This window comes from Motacilla alba, chromosome 4, assembly GCF_015832195.1.
Source record: "Motacilla alba alba isolate MOTALB_02 chromosome 4, Motacilla_alba_V1.0_pri, whole genome shotgun sequence".
Taxonomy (NCBI): domain Eukaryota; kingdom Metazoa; phylum Chordata; class Aves; order Passeriformes; family Motacillidae; genus Motacilla; species Motacilla alba.
Genome location: NC_052019.1, coordinates 23,150,081 through 23,171,980, shown reverse-complemented (window position 1 = coordinate 23,171,980; position 21,900 = coordinate 23,150,081). Strand labels below are relative to the sequence as shown.

Sequence of the window (21,900 nt, the reverse complement as noted above, 5' to 3'; positions counted from 1 at the left end):
ATGTAGAGTCTTTTATTGAGAGGTTTTTGTTTGCAGTGAGTTTCTGGGAAATTGGTTTGTTTTCTGCAGCTGTTCTGAAGCATTTCATCGGGGTTATGGTAAGGGCTTCTTGTGAAATACACAAAAAACTTGTCAGGTGCCAGAAGCTGAGGGCTTTCTCATGCCTACCTCACTTGGAAGCACCAAGAGGGAATAGAAGCAGGGAAGGAAGCCAGGTCCTTCACATGGAGGGCAATATGTGGGGTAGATAAGAGTGCTGTGTTCTGCTCACTTTACTGTTCTGACAGTGGGCTGCAAAAATACAGTGGATGCTGCCACCAGAGAATTTCAAACATAGAATAAAAAAAGACCAGGAAAAAAATAGCAAAACAGTTTACCATCTTTACTGATAAGAGATTTACCTGCTGTCAAGTTGAATTGATAGTCTTTCATCATTTTTGGCCTTCTTAAGAAACACTCTGTTCAGTGCAAGGACTATATTGGTTGGATGGGCCTCTGAGCAATCTGGTCTGGTGTAAGGTATCCCTGCCCACAACAGGGGATTGGACCTAGACAATCTTTAAAGTCCTTTCCAACCCAAAGCATTCTGTGATTCCATATTTATCCTTGTGTTCAGAAAGCAGCTAACAAATTGCAGATGCGGTTGAGATGTGAAGAGCAACAAGGAAACAGTATGCTTATTGTATATATTTAGTTCTTCACCTCTCTTATGATATAGAAAATGTTTCTCTCTGCTAGTATTCTGCTGTTCAATTTAATATTTAAATACTTGTAAAAACCCCTTTCTTCTGGTACAGTAGAATCAGTATTTTTAAAGCTTGCAAAGATAAATATTTAATACCCCAGTGAGTATAGCAGCACTTTTAGCAAGATTCATGAGCATCTAATGTGCCTGAAACAATTCTGCAATCTTAAGATTAGACCACCTTAATAATTGCTAAAAAATGGGGGTTTTTTTGTATCTTGTGTAGCCCTGAAGTGAAGAGCACCCCTGAGTATTGACCCCTCCTTTGTCTCCTCTTTCACCTTCTCCTTCGTGGCCCTTCAGAATTGAAAGTCAGCACTTTTGTGGGTTTCCAGCAGAGCTGGGTCAGGAAGCAGCAGTATGGGAGAATTTGCATGTTGATTCCCTTGTTTGCAAAGAAAAAAAAAAAATCTATGAAAAGCTGGAGGCATGAAAGGCTTCAATTTTTTTACCTACACTCACTAAAGGGTTTTATGCAATTGCAGAGTGTATTTGCTGTCTGATACCTGAGATGAGATGCAGCATTAGTGGCTCGTTGGAGTGGGTACCAGAGGTTCAGGAAGCAGGCTCTTCACCTGGGCTTCCTGCTTGGTGCAGTGAACCTGGAGTGCATTGTGCAAACTGAAAGAAGGCTGAAGGAGAAGTTTTAAAGAGAGGGAGAAACTCATTAATCTTTTTATCCGCTAGTGAATTTTATTCCTTCCTTAGTTTGCCAAAGTTGACAAATTATGCATATTTAAAATACCTTGGTGTTCTGGGGTAGGGTTTTTTTGAGGGCAGCTGTTCCCAAAGGACAGAGCAGTGATGATGTGTGAGCTTGATCAGCTCACTGGCTTCACAGCAGGCTTAGGAAGGTGGCAAGTGAAGACTCAGCTTTTGAGCTCTGAAGCTGATTTATTTACTGCATCCTAAGGATGGGTAGCTGCAGCACACAGCTGGGCTGTGTGCCTGTGTGGCAGTGTGCTGCTGGAGGCAGCAGGGCTCCCAGCAGTCACCAGCACTGCCTTCCTTCCTGCAGCTCCCAGCATCACACCCTGCTTTCCCCAGGACCTGCAGGATGCTGCTGACAGCAAGGAAGGCTGTGTGGCACAAGGCAGCAGCACTCAGCCATGAGTGTTGGTCTGCTATTGCTGACCCTTTAGGGACCAGCTGAGGCATTTGGCGTGTCTGCTCAGGAGGTTCAGCAACCAGCCTGTCGAGCCCATTGCTGTAGTTCAGAGTGAAACCCCTGTAACCTTCTGGAAGAAGCCTTAATCTTGTAGACAAACTCCTATTAACTTAGTGTGAGGTCTGTATTTCTCCCACCATGATGCCTGAGAGCAAATGAGCAGGTTTTGGTGTTTTTTCAGAATAAACACTTTTTATTCTTTACCTTAATAGGTATAGGGTAGAGATGGTGCCATTCAATTTCTTCCATTTTGTTTTGTTTGCAAAAAATACCATATGTGCAAAATAATGTTGCCTTGGCTTGTTCTGCCAAATGAGTGCTCTGGCTGGCTAAACATCTTTCTGCTAACAAATGTATAATTCTAGTGTTTTATTTTAAATGTAATTTTGAATTTCTTCTAGAACAAACCTGCTTTCCTCTTATGACAGCATATCTTCTTCTTGGCTTTGAATTTGTTATTGTTTGCTACTTTAGGTAAACTTACTGTAGAAGTGATTGCTGTAATCCACAAAAAAGTGTAATTTTCTGGTAAAAAGCCAGACAGTGGTTATCTCACAGGAGACATAATCCAGTAGTGTTTTCTTTCTTTTCAATTGGAGCTATAGATTCTAGCTAAAATTGCAATTCTACTCTATCTATAGTTGTGTTTTTTTTCCTTTATTGTTTTTGTATTTGTGTGTATCCTAATATTTACTGCTCCCTTGTTTCCTCCTTTATGTTAACAAAATTATTTTACTGGAAGACATTGCTGTTACCTCCACAGACACCTTTCCTAGCAAGTCATGCATTCTTCTTCTTTTCTTTGAATGTTTTCACCTTGCCATTCACAAATTATATTTTCATTTACTTATCTTTGAGTGTAAGCTCATCTACAAGGCCTTAATTTTTTTCCCCTTCTGGATGGAGACCTTTAACAATAACTGCCTGGTTGCTGTTGTATGACAGATGGTTTTTGATTTCTTTTTAGTGCTTCGCTGTGCGATCTCTGGGCTGGGTAGAAATGGCAGAAGAAGATCTGGCTCCTGGAAAGAGCAGTGTTGCTGTGAACAATTGCATCAGACAGCTCTCTTACTGTAAAAATGACATCAGAGACACTGTTGGCATTTGGGGAGAGGTAAGAACAGAGTGAACTTCTCCCCCTCTTGGGACATCCCTCTCACATCATAAAACATCTCAAAGGAACAATTCTGTAGACAACTACTTCCATGTTCTGTGTTTGGGATTTCACTACCTCAGCCTGGCACTACCAAATATATAAACGGGTTCAGGGAAAATGTTGACTTTTTTGTTCCAAACTGCTGCATCCACACAGCAGATGCCACAAAGAGCTCACTTTCACCTTACATCTGTGCTGGTACACACAGCACAGTGGCAGTGCTGGGGACACACAGGCCAAACTGTTGAAATTCAGTGTAAGTCTTCTTCTTGACCAGAGGTCTGAAAGTGATGCTTTGTAACAACATTTTCAAAGGTTTCACAATGACGAAAGGGTTTAAGGAAACCCACACTGGCAGGATTGTGGTTCTGAAATATATGATGAGATTGGAACTGATGGACAGATGGTTTATCTTACAATGATTATTTTATCAGTGTTTCAGAAGGAAATTAATTATATGTCATCAGTCTGTCTGTTGGCTCCTCTCCAGTAACTCCTGAATCTCTGCACCAGTGTCATGCAGTTTTGAAGAATGCCAGATTCCCACACACTGAGGAAAAAAAGAGAGAGCCCAGCTTTCCTCTTTCCTGGTTTGCTGAAGGGTCAGTGTGCCTTCATTGTCTGAACCACAGTTGCTCTCTGCTTCTTTCTGAGTTGGCTCAGAAAGAGAGGATGACTGTGGGAACTTGGGGAAAATTGAAGGGAGCTTTAGGTTTTGTGATGTAGAAAATACTGTCAGGTATTCATGTGTCCCCAGGTGTGCTGGGGACAGATGAGGAAGTGGAAGAGGTTGAGGGGTCAGTAAGTGTAGCAAGAAGGGAAAAGGTGGGACATACAGACACCATAGGAGACAAAGCCACAGTAAAACATCTTTGTCATTTGATTGTTCATGGAACAACCTAAACTTCTGCCAAATCTCATTTTCTACCTCTCTCCTGACATATTTTCAGAAGAGTTACGCTAATGTGGATTGGCCATACAGGTGCTGAATACAAAACTGACAAAAGAGTGAATGTTGTAGCTTTCCCTTGTGCGATCTGAGAGAAATGACACTGCCAAACAAAAAAAAAAAGAAATCAAAAGAAAGACTTGTCTACATTTCAGGGAAAATTTCAGGAAAAATAACATTCAGTCTCTCATGCTATTGTTGCTGTCTATGGCTCCAGTTCACCATCTTAACTATGACCCCAGCAATGCCGAGATGCTGTGGGGGAGCAACTGGGAGAAAGTGCCCTTAAAAATTAAAATTATGTGTAAAGAAACACTTTTATAGTGTTCTATCCATTTAAAATAATTTCAGAAGGATTTTTCTATGTAAGAAGTATATATTGTATATATAAATGAACAAAACAATATTGTTTTCCTTTCTTTCTTACACCTGAGAACAGTTTTCTTTAGGTAATATAGCTAGACAAACAATTAGAGATGTGTCAGCCATGGGCTTTGGACTTACTGCTGATGCCAGGAGAGAAAATCCCCAGTATCTTTACATGTGTGTAATCTTATCCATTTTTCAGATAGCAGCACTTTGATCAACTTGAAATATATTGTTTACTTTGATCTCTCATGATTTATTTTAAGAGTTAATGTTCACATTTTTTCTATTTCTCTCTGTCAATCCCCTTATTCTTTGTTGGAAACCCTTGCAGATTTTCAAGCTAAGATGGTAAAAAGTTTTGTTCCTCTTGAATGGATGTTTAAATTAACAGTGCTATTAATTAAAAAAAAAAAAATCAGTCTGACAAAACAATAGATACACTATGCTTGAATAGCTGGCTCCTGAAGTAAATTTCTTCCTGATTTTAAAAGAGTTCATTACATCCAACCACATTTTCTTGTCTGCAATGTAAGGCTTTGAGAGTGATTTGAAGAGGCATGTCTTAGAAAGGAACCTGAAAAAATTATACTCCATCACTGATGCATCAGATGGAGCAATTACAGCAGGAATATATTATGGAGCTAAATGACTGCATGTAAGAATTTTAAGATTGCCCAGACATATACTTCAGCTAGAATGTAATGAAAGTGAAATTTGGGTTAGGACTAGCTCCAAGTTTTCATGATTTAAAAAACTGCAAAACAAACCACAAAACCTCCCATACCCTGGGTAAAATCCTGGCCCTGCAGAAGCTTTGTTAGTGATTTTATTGTGGGATTTCATGCCCTTTGCTCCAAAAGAAATTACCTATAAATTTTAAACTTCTACTGTTCTGTAAAATCTAAACAGAAAAACACTGTTCATCTGTTTGTATTGCTCTTTTGCCATGAATTGCATTTCTGTACATTACAATATCACTTACGTGGAAAAGATATCTTCTTGCCATTGACCTATATACTGCAGCCTGTAACACTTCCAGAAAAACTGCTGGGATTGAGCCTTTCTTTCCTTTATTCACTTTCCTTCCGTGGCTCTTCCTCATCTCAAACCATCTGATCTCTGCAGCTCTTCAACAGTCTGAGACATTAAAGGCTATATTCAAACTCCTAGTCTGTCTAAATAATTTCTTTTTGACCTATGCAGTGCTTTCATCTCTAAAATAGCTTTTGTATAATAAGGCAATAAAATTTAGCAAAATATATTGCTTCTGGCTGCAGACAAGTGATCCCCTGAGCATTGCAAGGATCATTTCCTGTGACTTATGTTGCTTATCTGCCCATTCTCCAATTTTTTTCCAGCTAATTTGGATTCTATTTTGTTACTCTAATCCCAGTGTATTTTGCATGAATAACATATTTTTCCTTCTTGTAATAATTTCCTTCTGGAACAAATATATAAGTATAAAATGGATCCAAAAAGCAATCTCTGTGACACTCGGTAGCATTCTTCATACAATTTGTTTACTGCTTCTGACTTCCAAGCACATTTCTCCCTTTTTTTCTTCATTATGTTTCTTTTTCTGTCTGCCACTCATATCTCAGTGCTGCTGGTTTACCCCGTTTTTTTGCATGACTATCACAGCTGCATCTGTTTCTGCTTTTCTAGGAGCAGCCTATATATCCAGCCTTGCATCTCAGCCACAGATGTGCTTTTTCCGTCAGGCAAAAAATGCTGGTGTTGGCTTTGCTCATACCAGGTGTCACCTGTGTCTCCCACATCCCTCTTGGTACTTGCAGTGCCAGCTCTGTGTCACAGCTCCCCTTGGAATCCCTGTTAGGAGATCTGGAGCTGGGAGAGGAGATGGGCAGTGCCTGCCCCTTGCTGCCTTGCTACAAACAGTGGCAGAAAGCCCTCACAGAGTGACATGAATGTATTTCTTACACAGACACAAAAGTAGACATTATAAAGACTTGAGCCACTGTAATCAAGTGGGAAAAGGGTTTCTGTGTCACCGAGGTGAAGAAAAAAGTCAGTTTTGAAACATTAGTCAGTAGGAATTCAGACCCTTTCCATTCCTTCTGTTCATGTATAGATTCTGGCACAAAAGAGAGGAAACAAAGTACTCTGTATTTAGCTGATAGCTTCCACCTTCTGATCAGGAGCAGCTTGTCTTACTGCTCAGCAATAGGTCCAGGATCATTTCTGTGGGATCATATGGTCTGAAGAGTATGTGTACAGCCTCCAAGAAGAGGGATATTGCATGTGATAGAGGAGGCAGCAGCCCTATTACAAATGCTGTCAAGAGGAGGAAGATAAGCATTTGTGAATTAGAATCAAAAGGAGTATTTTCTCTAAATTTGTTTCCTGTAAGAGAAAAAAAACATTATCCTTGTTCTTACATGCCAGAAGAACTGGGGAGAAGTCCTGGTTCCAACATTCTGCAGTCACTAGCAGAATTCACATTCACATCTTAATGCTAGGTTTTCCCCTTTAATCTTTCTTCAAAGAGTAAATCCTTTGACATGTACAAATTGCTGTCTGTTCCCATAATCCATTGGTTAAAGTTTATGGAAACAAAACACTTTGAACGAGGGAACTCTGCCTTGAAAGTACAGGTTTGGATATAAGCTTTTACTATGAGAACAGACCATGACTTATCATATATTTGGAAGAATTTACTGAAAAACAGATGAACACATAGCTTGTTGAATAACTCAGTAGTTTGGGTCTGAATGAGTTGTATTTAAAAGGCATGAAAGGTTTTTGTGATTGAGATTGTTTAAAAATATAACATCTTAGATCTTTTTCACAACAGAAGCATATGAAGTTTTTTTCATTTGCTCTTGGAACAGCCCAAAACTTTGAGTAAAGCTGAAGCTAGTTTGAGCAGCACAGACGTAACACCCTGAGCCCAGGCAGTTTGAGAGGGTGATGTACTGTGTAATTGTACTTTGGACCTGCAGGGCAAAGACATGTACCTTATTCTGGAGAATGACATGCTGAACCTGATTGACCCCATGGACCGCACGGTTCTGCACTCGCAGCCCATCGTGAGCATCAGAGTCTGGGGCGTGGGCCGCGACAACGGTCGGTGAGTGCTTGCTCTTCCTGTCTGCCTTGGTGCTCTTTCAGTCTGCTGATACACAGTGCACGTTACTCTGTCCCAGGGCCTGAGAGAAGGTGGGTAAATTCTTCCTTTTGTTGCTGCTGGTGTTGCTTTTTAAGCTCTCTGCTTTTCGTAGTGTATCACTTGTATGCTGTTTTGTTAAACCTGCATTGAACAAGCCTTTCAGATTAACTCAGGTGCATAAAACTGCACATGTAACATGGATTTGTTTCAGATCTATGTTGTACTTTTGGTATAAAAGCATGTTTTCAAATATGTCTCGTAGTATGTTTATGCTGACTGTGTGAAAGCAAGTCTTCCTGCTGGTCCAGGTAAATGTTCTACCAATGATCTGCACTGGGGCCAGTGTTACTTACTATCTTCATTAATGATGTAGATGAAGGGATCAAATACACCCTCAGCAAATTTGCTGATGACACCAAGCTGAGTGGTGCAGTGGATACTTCTGAAGGATGAGATGCCATCCAAAGGGACCTGGACAGGCTCGAGAAGTGGGGACATGGAAATCTCACGAGGTTTAACAAGACTAAATACAGGGTGCTGCACTTGAGCTGGGACAACCCCCAGTATCAGCACAGGCTGGGGGATGAACAGATCCAGAGCAGCCCTGCCAAGGAGGATTTGGTGATGCTGGTGGGTGAGAGGCTGGACATGACCCAGCCATGAGCACTCACAGCCCAGAGAGCCAAACGTGTCCTGGGCTGCATCCAGAGCAGCGTGGGCAGCAGGGCAGGGAGAGGATTCTGTCCCTCTGCTCTGCTCTGGTGAGACCCCACCTGCAGTGCTGCAGCCAGCTCTGGGGGCCCAGCACAGGAAGGACATGGACCTGTTAGAGGAGGGCCACCAAGTTGATTAGAGGGATGGAGCACCTCTCCTATGAGGAAAGACTGAGAGACCTGGGATTGGTCAGCCTGGAAAAGAAAAGGCTTCAAGGTGACCTAATTGTGACCTTTCAGTACCTGAAAGGGAGCTTACAGGAAAGATGGGGTGAGACAATTTACAAGAGCATGTAGTGACAGGACAAGGGAGAATGGCTTCAAACTGAAAAAGAGTAGGTTTAGATTACATCTCAGGAAGAAATTCTTTCCTGTGAGGGTGGTGAGGCACTGGAACCGGTTACCCAGAGAAGCTGTGGGTGCCCCATCCCTGGAAAGGTTCAAGGCCAGGTTGGATGGAACTCTAAGCAACCTGGTCCAGTGAAAAGTGTCCCTAAGGCAGAGGAGTTGGAGCTAGATAATCTTTGAGGTCCCTTCCAACCCAAGCCCTTCTGTGATTATCAAGATATTTGCAATAGTCGGGGTTTGGGGTTTTTTTGTCTCTAACTTTTGAAAGGAAATGTGATTTCAAACATGAAAAATCTTTCCCAGTAAAAGATTTTCTGAAACTTGTTTTATCTGTCTCAAAGATTCTGATCACCAATGGCTTAATTTCTAAAAGGGAAGGTAACTGATTTTTTAGGTGACTAAAGGTTTCTAATTTTTTTACTCTTATAAATGACTGATAGTTGATTGGACATGGGTTAACTGGTTTTCACTTCCATTGGTACAGATTTTTGAGAGATCTAAAAGGGGCAAATCCAGTTTGAAATGCTGGGAAGTAAAAAGGTTTTAACTCCTAATGAATAAACCATTGGAGTTCTTTGTTTGCATTAGAAAATGGGTACATTACACATTTCCCTTCAAGTCAGTTTTTGTAGTACCTTGCTTCAGTCAGAAAATAAATAGAGTGTTTTAAGGGGCACCCAAATGTGATGCAGCTTTACAGAGTAAAAGATGCCAGCTTTGATCTTCATTAACTTTTTTAAGCATTTACAGTTCTTTTCCCAAATACTTGCATTCCTTTGTGAAATAAAATCATTCCATTATGTTCTTTATAAAATGAGATAATGAATCATTATTTCTTCAGGCTGGGTACCTGCTTTTCCTAAAGACAGGACTGGTCATGGATGTTTTTAGGAAACATTTAAGAGAAATGTACCTTTTGCAATCACGTGGCACCAATAACCTTGTGTGCTTTTGGTGAAATGTGTCTGGGGGTGGGAGGCAATAGCAGACTCCCTGGATGAACATAAGCCCCATCAATAGGGCAGGAGTTGGGAAGGGCTGTGTGTGCTCAGGTCACCCTGTCTGCTCTGACCTGCTGTGCTGCCCCACAACATTTACCAAAAGCTGTGTGCAAGGCATAGGAAATCACTGATCCCACTCCTGCCCTTCTTCATGCCATAGCTGGGGGCCAAAGGTGAATTCCAGTTCTAAGACTTCTGCAGAAACTTATGTCTCTGTTAAGAAAAATGTTTAGATATGGAATATATAGCAGAAGTACAGGTCCAATTTTAAAAATACAATCAACAAGAACCCCCTCAAACCCAGTTCTTCCTTTTTGTCATAAAAGGTAGCCACTTTCTCAATGGTTTTCCTGAAAGAAAGTTTTATACATGGTGCTGATAACACAGAGAAACTCGCAGAGGAAATAAACTAATTTTTTCTCATGTTTCTACTGTCAGTAGTAGAAGTAGGCTTTTCTGTGTTCAAAGTGAACATTTCTTGTTTTTAGAGAGCATGACATTTCTTGACCAGTTGCTGTAAGGGACAGCAAGAAATAGTTCATTAAATTTTAACATATATTGTGTTTAGGTATTAAACACAAAGTCAAAACCAGCTTTAATATTTCATTTGCTGGCACACTAATATTCTGAGCCACTTTTATTGGAATTTGGAGTTTTTTCATCATAAGAAATTTTATTTCAGAACTTTCTTATTCCTAGCCATTTGTAAGAATTTTGATAGGTGCTTTTACAGTAATTTTGTGTCCAGAATGACTTTCAGGACTGGAGCCCACTCTTTTTGAAATTTATTTTATTTAATATTTTATTGACACATTTTAAAAAATAAGATGGTAGGAAAAGCAGTGTAGCTATTACTTGTAAGTAAGTTCAGACTGCATGTGATGTTGAATAGCAGAAGATCAAAATGACAAGCAGAAAGTACAAACTTATGAGTGCATAATCAGATGTACAATATGTTTTGGGCATAGAGATGTTCAGTGTAGGAAATGTGCTTTGAGGGGTGGCATAAAAGATGTAGCATTTGCTGAAGAAGCACTAACACGCAAGAAAAAAAGCATTTTGAGACAAAACAAAAGGAGAACACAAGCTGAGAAAACCATATTGTTGAGCTGGAAACTGCACTGCAACTCTTTTCATGGATACATGCAAGCCCACAGTCTTTGCATTCATCCTGGTAAAATCACCTGTTGCTACTGAGGGGAGAAATACCAAAGCCATTCACTGACTGCAAAAGCAGCTTTCCCTGATTATGGGTTTGCCATCACCAGAAAAAAATCACATAGCTGCTTAGGTGGATTAAGAGTTCATGAAGTTGATGAAATCCCAGTTTCTGGTGGGAAATTCTTCCAGAAGTTGTTGCACATGAATTTCCTTAATTAGTTATATCTTCTAGTCCAAGAACCTGTAAAATAAAACATATTTGGTTTGTTGGGAAAAGTAGTATTTAAATTTTAAAATACTGTAAAAATGTATATTTGCCTGTATTTTGATCTATTTGAACTCCAAAATTGTCTGCAGGCCCTCCTTTTAACTCTTTTGCTTGTACTAATTCATTTGTGTGGTTTCTGCTTTGGAAGATGAAGAGATTTCCTAATGACACATGAGCAGATGATTTTCTAAGCTCTGCCATAATGAAAGATTGATGAAACACAGAGATCTGCTGATGAAAGTTTAATCTGAGGATGTGGCTGCTATCTCACCTCAGGCAGAAGCATTTTCCAGGAGACTGTAATCACTCTCTCCGTAGGTTACACTGTTATCCTGACCTTTGGAGATTCTTATTTAACAATCCTGGGGTAGCAAAGGCTTCCTCATTTGGTTAACTTGGGTTGTGTGGTGATTTTGTGTTTCATCCCTTGTTTTCAAATTGATCAGTCAGTAAAATATGTTTGATTTTACAAGGCCTGGAGTGCCTTCATAAAACCATGAACAAAAGCAGATTCCCAAAATTTGGTAGGTATGTATGTGTCCACTGAGCTCCTATGTTTGATATGTATATATGGGCATTAAAGGAAAATAAATGTCCTGTATATGTGCAGCCCTTTGGCAGACTTGATGATACCTTGTGATTTTTAAAAGTCAAAACCAACTGTAATTTGTACAGTCTTCCTCTCCTGCTGTTCTGAAAACAGTCTTGATGATTCATTTAGTATTGTTTGTAAATAAGAACAGTCTTTGCAGTTGCATAAATAGTTTGATTTCAAGATCACTGAGGTCATGGAGGTGTCACAGGTGTATCAGTGAATAATTTTCAGTGCTGTATTTGCTTCTTAGCAAGCCATGCATGCCATGTTTTTCTCCTCGTCATTAAAAGCGTGTCTGCAGCCTCAGGATGCACTGAGGCTGTAAAAAGGCTGTTCTTCTCACTTCTGAGCTGCACAACTGTACATTAATCATTCCTCAGCTTGGGGTTTGTCTCTCCTCCTGGGCTGCTGGTGCATGCCCTTTGCTTTCTGAGCAGCTCACTAACAAGCAAGAGGGAAAAGGCAATGGCTCATCAGTTTTGTAAATGAGGTTCCATTAGCACATTTCCCTGAATCCTCCTTTATTTTCATCTCTCTTCCACCAGTCCAAAGCCCACCTCAAATTTTAAAAAATCTAAAGGACTTTAACTGCCTGAAAGATCGCAGTCTCTTCTCTCCTGGTGACTTCATACAACAGCAGTATATCCAGCTGAAACAGTCTGTGGTCAGCTGGCAAGGACAGCTGCTGGTGAATTCAGGAGACATCTTTGATGGGTCTGAATATGGAACTGGGTGGGGTGGGCACCTGGTGTGTTGGACAGAACACACAGCACGAGTCTATTCATCCACTAGTCTTGTCACCACATGGAGCAGGTTTGTTTTCAATGTATAGTTTGTGTGTTTTCCTGACAGGCAGAGGGAGCCTGGTTGCTTTTGGTTCTTAAGCAATGGGAGAGGCACATTCTCTGATATTAAAGTTTTCTGCCCACAGACACTCTGACTGGATGATGGGAATGCATTGTGATCCTTCCTCTGCCCCATTTCATCAGGTGGGGATGTCCACTGCCCTGCTTCTCTGAACTGCTGCTGTTTTTCTGCTGCCTAGACATAGGAATAAAATGAAGCTGAGATTCAGAAAGGGGGGAAAGACAGACAGGGCCTTGAAGAAAGCAGAACAATGGATGCAAACATGAGGCTCAAGATGCCTCAGAAGGGGAGAGCAGGCAACTAAATGAATAGATGCTCCAGGTCAGATAGATGTAATCCTCTAAGGCTGAAAGGGAAGAGAGTCCTGATAATAATATGAATTATGTGAGCTCTGTTATCTCAGGAGCTGTTAGGACAAGAGAAAACTTTTGGGGTGATATAAGAGAAAAATGGGACAAATCTGTGGCAAATGGGGACGATATAATGTAAAGTTATGGCTCAAATTCCTCAGAATATGGGGAATTAAAAATAGTATGCCATCTTGCTTTTCCCATAGTTAACAAAAATGTCTGGGTTTCAGAGGTGTTTAACACCTGTGCTGTCCACTGACTTCAGCAGGATCTCTGCACATTCAGTGTCTTTGAAAATCAAGTGTCTAAATTCAGATTTAGTGGCTTCTAGATGCATCATCCAGGAAGGTGTTTAAGTTTTTTTGGATTGCCTTCCCTCTGAGGTGATGACTGAATGTGCTCTGAGTCTTTCTTCAGTTCAATGAGAGAAGCTTATCAAACTGCACAAGATAATGAATAATAAACTTTCTTTTCTGCATTAGCAACATGGTCGAGAAAAGCAGAAAATAAATTAAAACTGAAATGGTGTTTGCACCTGCTCTTCTGAAAAGATAACACCTCTCAAAGAATGTGTAATTTCAGCTGAGCTCTTCAATCTCTGAAACACCATTAATCAATATCACCTATTCCCTTCGGTCCCTGTAACCTTGGAATAAGGACAAAACTTACTGTAAGGAATCACATAAATAGGGCATAGGTGAAGGATTACACTGGAGAAAAAGGATTTTATTGGCTTTTCTGACCTCTCTTCTTAGCTGAGTTTTTACAGTTATCTTTTGCTTTTTCTTCTTCACTAAGCCTGCTGCATTTGAAGATCCTTTTCTGGGTGTTTTGGTAGCATTTTCCCTTCTCACTAAGAAATAGTTTAGGTAGTTATTTATGCAAAACTTCTCATTTATATCCATAAGTTCTGGCGTTATTGTTTGGAGGTGCAGTGTGTTCTTGGAGGGAGAAATGCAACAATACAGCTGTGAAAGGGGGAATCCAGTCAAGCTTACAGAATTGATGTGTTTTAAAGTAAACATGGTCAAGTGGATGCAAAAAGCTGCATGTGTGCATTCATACTTTGATTCATCAAACTGGTTTAGTTTTGGGATTTAACATGAAAGATACAGTAGACTGAAGATGCATTGGAATAGGCTGGTATTAACTTGAAATATTGTGTAATTTGAAATACCTGCAGTTTTGAACCAATGGTTTTCTGTTGCTGGTGGCTTCAACTGGGGCAGCATCCTTCTATCCTTTCTGAGTAATCTCATTAATGAGATGAAAAATTATTACATAGAAGCACAGAATCAATTAGGTTGGAAAAGACGTCTGAGATCATCGAGTCCAACCTTAGAGCAATCACTACCCTGTCAACTAGACCGTGGCACCAAGTGTCACATCCTGTCTTGAGCACCTCCAGGGACAGTTACCCTACCACCTCCCTGGGCAGTCCATTCCAATGTCTAGTCACTCTCTCTGGGAACAAATTCCTCCTGATCTCCAACCTCAACCTTTTTAAATAGCACGTGAATTATTCAACTGCAAAAGGTTCAGTTAAGACAAATTATATATCTAGATTTGGATTACAAATAAGCACTGTGATATAGTCAGGTTGTCTCAATTAATGAGATGGCATATTGACTGAGTCCCTGGCTTAAAGCCTTTATACAAATTTGTGCTACAAAATCTCCACACACTCCCTGTTATTTCAGCTATTAAACTCAAACACTTCAGGATACAGCTAGGGTAATCCATGAATTTAAGTGGCTCTCACAGAGGTCCCTCGAGAACAGCTGAGCTACCTGTGAAAGTGTCTGTGGCTCAGGAGACCTACTGGCTGCCATTTTGGGGTGGAAATCTGATTAATTCTTCTACTATTCTTTTCTCTGTATGTTAATTAAGCAGATGCTGTGTCCAGGCTGGATTTCTGTAAGTAACTGCTGCTTCAACCATGGCAAAACAGTGCTGCAAGTGATGCAAAAAGCAGCTGCTGTCCAGCTCTGTACCTGTCAATCTTCCTCCCAGACTCTCTACAGCCCCCCTAGATTTCAACACCCGGTTAGAAGCTTTGATCTTACCTCACAGTCAAAGATGGTTTAAACCAACCTTATTTACTTTGTGTGGTCATCACTTGGGTGCATACTCCTTCTGTTGACTCCTCTCCAAGGAGGCTGTGCAAACCAAAAATACCAACTTCCTTCCCAAACCAGTTGCAGTCAATTGAAGGTGCCTGCCTTTCATTCACCCCCTTCATCTTCAGCAGTGGTGAAATTGCTCTTAATTACACATCTCTCAGAGGCTATACCAACATAGGCACTGTGTATAGAAGGAGCCACAGTGGAATAAATGGCTGTCTAATAATTAAATAACACTTTTCTTAAAAACATAACTAAACAAAACAGACTCAATAGCAACTTTTTTGTATTCTTTCGTTCTCATCTCAAGACCTTTGCTAGTCTAAGCTCTCTGTAGCAGATGAGAGAAAACCAAATTAGTCCACGAGTGATTTCACTGTGTTACTTTACTGTATATTGAAGCTGTTCAGTTAGTACTAAGGTGGACATATCAAAACCTTCTGAGGAGAAAAGCCAAAGAAAGCATAGGCCATTGAAGAATGTTATGCTAGTTAATAAAACATGGGAGATTCACAACTTTCTAATGTAGCAAATTAAAAAGCAAAAGTACAGGCAGAAAGTGACCTGTGTAGCTCTTCTTCCTGTCCAAACACCTTATTGTCAGTATTGTACTGGTGGCTTAGAGAGAGAGTAAGATGTTCCTATATACACCTTTACTGTGTAAATATTTATATCCACCTACATAAAAACACCTTTGATATTTGCATGAGTGTTTTCCTGATATCAGGAGGATTTGTGACATGTCTACATATTTGTAGACCACTGAATGTCCTCTGGCGTTTGCTGTATGCAATAGTAAAATTAAGTACAGGCTTTGACCCGTGTCTCTCCATGCACAGTCACAAACTCGACTACCTGCAACTATATAATAATTTGAAATGTGCCTCTAAGAGGATTCTCTTATTATCAATTTAGCTCTTCAGTTATTTAAGTGTCACATCTACCTCTGGATGCTTTTTCACATTTGCTGCTAGATGATTGCAATTAAAATATTTATATGCAGTGCATTTTCATATAAATCATAGCATATACTGTCTTATCCATTCCATGTATTTAGAAAGCATTTTCACTTCTGGATTTTAATTCTGAGAATGGTATGTTGGCTTCTTTCCTAACACTGGCTCAGCCAGGGAAAAGGGCTTTTGTTTGTTAGGGGTATTCAGCACAATTTAGCCTCTGGCAGTGGAGGTGGATTGCCTGCTGAAGCCTCTTTGATATGTGCAGATTGATTAGCAGAAATTTAAACACTAATTTGAGCAAATTAAAATAGTTTTGTCAGCAGATAATTCAGGTGTCTTAAATGTTTAGGGATTTATTTACTGACTGACTTGGTTTTGTATTTAGAAATTACACATTAACATCGGTACTTTTTTAAAGAAATTTACACCTAGTGACATTGAAAAAGTCACCTGCATCATACCTCTTCTGATGACAGTCATCTTTACACAAATGCTGTTTGTCTTAATCCCATAAAAATGCTTTCAATTTCTAATCTGAATTAATGCATTAAACATAGAATTATCTCTAAAATTTCAATATTTTATTGCTTGAAGTTCCCCTCTCCCCACCTTGATTAATTTCCAAGTTGGCTGGATATACACTTGTGCCCTGAGTTGGACCAAATGCCCCTTATAATTGATGGGAAGTTTTTTATTAGCTTCACCATGAGTTGAGTTGGTCCATAACTTCCAGTGGTGGACCTCCAAGACCTGAGTACTGCTCAGCAAAATCAATGTAGTACCTCTGGGGGCATCAGGAGGGTGTAAATGTTATTTCTTTAGCAGGACTAAGGTTCTCATGCAAGCAAAAAATAGCAGGGAAAAGTAAGGAGCCTACTGTGGTTTTTAAAAGAGTATGAAAGAGTTAAAGGTCTGCAAGGTGGCTGTCTTCAATATTTGACATCATATTCTTCTGATCCTATGTTTAACATCAATGAAGTGAGTTTTTCCACTTCAGACAAGACCCTGTGAAAGTCAGCCTGCCTGTGTTCTGGGGTACCTCATACTGGCACAGCAGTGTTTGTAATGATGCTGTATTTGCCAACAAGATGCAGAAGGAGGTACTGTAGAGTACCTACAGAATTATTTTTTAGTAGCTCAGATTGGAAGGGCCCGCCTGGGTCCTTGTGGCAGACAGTCTTAGAGCAGTGGAGGTCCTTCCTTTGGAAAGCTATCACAGGTGTAGTTCAGTTTGCTAAGTGTAAATTGAACTGCATTTGCTTTGCAGTTGTGTTTCGTCAGTCCTTCTTCATCCAGTAAGAAGTTTATTTTCTGCCTGTTCCTTTTTTGCAGTATCTGAAGAACCTAAAGAACTTTATATATGTATCTCCAACAATGCAGATATGTGTGTAAGATTGATAATACCCACACCCACAAAAAATAAATGACTAAGAAAGATTCCTTTTTTTTTTCTCCTATTTGGAGGACACTTGTGTGTATTTATTTAGAGGAATAGCTTTTCATCTCTGCTTTTACTCAACCACCATCAGGAACATAATGAGATGGATTAGACAAGCAAACTGAGCAATTGTTCTGGCCCTCTGTTCATTTATGGAGTACATGCATGGCTTCAGGGGCCTCTACTGTAAAAAAGACAAACAAAGCTCTTCTGGAGTATTGCCAACTCAGGCATTCACAAATGCTATATTCATTTTGTCATTTTGGAGTCTTTAGGATTCAAGGTAGCATTTCAAGTTTTCTTCATCCATCCATGGATTTTGGAAACTCACTTTGTAATGTGTATGGAGATTCGTATACACCTGCCTGAATCCAATATTTCAACCTTCTGAAAAGTTTCCTCACTTGCCTCTCCCCTTCTTGCCTCTTTTCAAAAATAACAGGAAATTTCAGATAAATTAGAAGATTCACACTGCTGTTACTGTGTGATAATTTGTGATGGAAGTAGATGATCACAAAGAGGGGAGGTTTTAAGCTTCTAGGTTGTTAAAGCCTAAAGAATGTTGTAGTGCTCTGAGGTTTGCAAAAGGGACAAATTTCTTGTTTCCTGGAAGTGTCAAAACGTTTTTTGTCAGGAATAGGATGGTTGCTTCAGAAGCAAAAGGCAGGGCTACTTTGGGAAGCATTTGTTTCTCTTCCTGTGGGGCAGAAGTGGAGCTTTTGAGTGCTGCAGTAGCACGAGCTGGGATGCAGGCAGACCTGTTCTGGCTTTTGCCTCAAGTGTAGGACTGCAAGGGTGCAACTGTGAGCCAGCAGTGTGAGTGCAGCTGCTAGGACTGACTGAAATACACTCTTGGCCTCACAGCTATAATATAATTTTCCTTTTGCTCAAACTGAAGCAAACTGCAACCTGAAGCAAACTGCAAACTGCAACCTGAAGTTGCATACTCATAAACTCATTTTCTTTTTTTCCTCAAAATTTTGTGTATGTGGAACCCTTGGATCCAGTCCTTGCAGCATGCTCAGGATGAGTATGAGGACCTCAGATGCTGATAGTGTTTTTGTGTCTTCAGCCCATCTATAGCTCTGCTAGTCTTCCATGGGCTGTGTGTGATGGGATACTTGATATTTCACTGTGAGATAGAGATTCTGGCCATGCAATGGGAATATTTGATCAGTTTAGGGAGAGTGTGATCTAGAGGATAAGCTAATTTCATTCGCTCAGGTGCCCTGCTGTTCACTGGCAGTTTAACCAGAGCATTGGGCACAGCATTGCTACCAAGTGCATGGAGATCTGCCCAGATTCTTTACGGGGTTAAATACCCATTCCCTCACTGTGAGCTTGGCTGAGCCTCATCCCCAATGAGGAACACAGCAGCCTGGGAAACAGACCCCAGCTGTGGACCCGTGAGAGGGCAGCACAGGATACTGGGAGAGCCTAGAAGAACACAGGTGTTATTTATACACTAGGGATGCCCCAAAACACCCCTTCTACCTTGGTTTGGCACTTTTGGCAGTGCAGGAGTTGGATTTGTCAGCTCTTCATGAGCCGAGAGCTCTCCTGGGCTGTTTTCACGTTGCCAGGGCTGGCTGCTGGTGATGTTTTTGTCAGTGTCAGTTTGACCCATTACTTGCTGTAAGCTTATTTGTTCTGCAGCCTGCAGGTAAACTGCAGTACGAAGATCCTTCCTGCCAAGAGATTTGGCTGTAAGTTTGCAGTGCCTGGCTGGCAGTGGGAAATAGGACTCAGTGTGGTGTTTGTCCTGGAAATTTTTTCGCTGTGTTTTTGGTAGCAGTTGTTGCTAGGGAGAGCTTGTCAGCCCAACTGGGCATCCAGTGGGGAGTTCTGTGACTTCCAGGACTGGTCTCAAAGCTTATTGATGATTATTCTTTACAATACAGTTCATGAAAGAAGACTTCTGTGTGAGCTTCACCTTTCATTTTCAGAATAAAACGTGTCCAAGTAAACTGGGAGAAATCAGAAACCAGATGCCACCACCATTACCCTGAAGCCTATAACTAAAAATTGTAATTCATGTTTGAATTCACATTTTTGGGTGTGATTGAGAGTTGGTAAAGATAAGTTTTGCCACAGTGACACAGTTGTGCTTATTAAGCAAATTGTTTGTGCACAAATGGGAAGAGATTTGGCTCAGATTGTTTTTGATTTTCAGAAACTGCCTGCTGGTCAAGCCCTGGGAGATTTTCCTATATCTGGTGGTAAATCAGATTTACAGAGGTAAATCTGTTGCCCTTTTCATACATATCAACTAGAAGTAACAAACTTGGAGAAACAGAGGGTGTGGGGCAAGGGAAGATGAAATACTGAAACCAGGGCAAGTTACTCCTTGAAACACATTTATGTCTAGCCATATCATTACTGACAGGTGCACAGGCAGTAAGTGTGGCATCTAACAAAATATCAAAACCTACACAGGATTAGAATTTAACCCCAGTTCACTTTTTGAAAAGCCAACTAATAACATGAAAACTGAGATTTAGTTTTAATTACACTTTTTTTACAGGTTTATAAAGTTTTGCTGAATCTCTTTTTCTCTCTTCGTACTGAAGGATGATCAGAGAAGAGCAGTTCTCTCCCACAAACTGTTCCAGCATATTAAAATGGCAAAATCTGGCTTCTTTCCTTAGAAGCCTTTTAAGTAGAAGTCTGACATTGTTCCCATGAGGGCTGTAGTTTGGCCAGCTGGAAGACTACCATACCCTCTTGTATTCTCCTTACCAAGACTAAAAGAGCAATGAAGAGGGTTGTTGTAATAGTTAATAGTTACCAAATCAATTGGGTCCTCATTTTCAAATGTAAAGAAATTACACTGAATGCATATTGGAATCTAGATTATAAATGTAATATGTTTCTACTTTAGCCCATTAACCAGTTTCAGGTGCCACTTTGTCCATAAAATGCCCCTTTCTTTCCTCACAAGTGAATTCCACAGTTGTGTCAAGACTTTTGAGAAGTTCCTTGGACAATACAAAAATTATTACATGGCTTTGGATTCTTCTTAGCACTGGGCATTCAGCACATCCAAGGAGGAGCTGGAGCTGTTTTATCTTAGGCAGCATCAACAGATTTGTTTATTAAATTGCCTCCTGTTACTCCCTGGAAATCAGTGGAAAGCTTTTGGGAAGGCACAGGTTGTTGCTTGAGCATAACTGGTCCTGCCAAACCTTGTTGATGATAAGCTGGAGGAAAGGAAGGAAGGAAGGAAGTAATCCATCCCACTAGACTGTGAGGGTGTATTTAGGTGGTAAAAAAAAATCCTGCTCCTTATGCATCTGTGTGGCTGAAAAAAGTGACTGCCAGAAAATTGTCCTTAACTGCTATTCACCCTCTCAGCTCTGCTGGTGAAAATATCCATGGTCACGTTCCTTGCTCTGCTTTCACTCAGGTTGGGCTAGATAATTAAAGAGAGGTGTTGGTGGGCATTTTCATGTTGGCTCATTTTCTTTGGAGATGACAGGTGTGATCCCACAGACAGCTCTGCTGGCACATTTGAGGGAGAAATTGCCTTGGATGGAGAAGAGTGACTTGCAGGGTGGTGACCCATGTCCTTGCAAGCTTGGGGTTGTTCCTTGGTCAGAGTTTGCCTTCCCCCAGTCTTCCCCCTGCATTGAGAAGTGATGTGCAATGCTGCAGGTAGCTGTGAAAGCTGAATAACCTGGAATGAGGTTTAAGCCCTGATACATTTTAAGTGCAGTCCCTGCCAGAAGCAGCTCTTTGTTGCTGATTGAGCACATTTAATGGGGAGTTTTGATAAAAACTAGTGCTCCAGGAGCCTTTAGTGCAAGCAACGCCTCTTAAATTGGATTTACTATTACTGCATGTGCCAGTTCTGGAAAATCAAATTATTTGATGTGTTTGTTTTTATAGCTCAAGGATAAATCTCACTTCCAGCATAAGCAGATGTAATTTCATTTAAGTGAATATAGTTGTTACCTTTGTCTGAAATTTTTGATTTAGCTGTAAATCTTTGTTGCCTTTTTAAGGAGACTTTCTTTCTCAGTTGCATTCAGTACAGACCTACATTGCGAATGCTTTGCAGAGGTTTTGGAAAATTGAGAGGGGCAGGCTCCCTGTGCACTTCAGCTTTCCCCAAAAGATTACTTCTGTCACAAAAGATTAATCTTTGAAGTTTACTGGCCAGAAACACAAAGCGTAGCAGCAAGGAGAGAGACCTCTGCTGCGGGTCAGGGAGCGCCAAGTGGCAGAGGGGATGGGGAGGGAGGAGAAGACACACCCCTGCCGGAGCCAGGGAGAAGCACCCACTCGCTCACTCACAGCTGGAGCGGCAAACACGAGCGTGCACAGTCCGTGGGGAGAGTGGGAGCTGGCAGGATGTGCTTCAGTTCGCTGCAGAATGAATGAGCTGCTGCTCTCAGGGGAGTTTGGCCCCCGTCGCTGAAGTGCGAGCGCGCGGCTGCATCAAGTGCACTTGCACTGTCGGATGCCTCGATACAGCTAACGGAGATGGGATTGACTTGGGTGTCTTGTGTGACGTGCCTGCCATTTAATTCCTCTTAGCTGCAGCAAAAAAGGTAAGAA

At 40.8% G+C, this 21,900-nt stretch overlaps 1 protein-coding gene across 17 annotated transcripts in view; it reads left to right on the top strand.

Annotated features, from left to right (window-relative positions):
• The window catches only part of APBB2 (amyloid beta precursor protein binding family B member 2), a 165,861-nt gene that overhangs the window by 118,959 nt on the left and 25,002 nt on the right, over positions 1 to 21,900 (top strand). For 15 of the 17 annotated variants that reach the window (XM_038136347.1, XM_038136357.1, XM_038136346.1 and 12 more), the window contains 2 exons: positions 2,881 to 3,027; positions 7,351 to 7,478. In XM_038136347.1, the coding sequence (XP_037992275.1) occupies positions 2,881 to 3,027; positions 7,351 to 7,478 (275 nt within the window). Of the gene's footprint in view, positions 1 to 2,880; positions 3,028 to 7,350; positions 7,479 to 11,337; positions 21,894 to 21,900 lie in introns of those variants that run through there. The other 2 variants (XM_038136361.1, XM_038136358.1) reach the window with 2 other exon arrangements.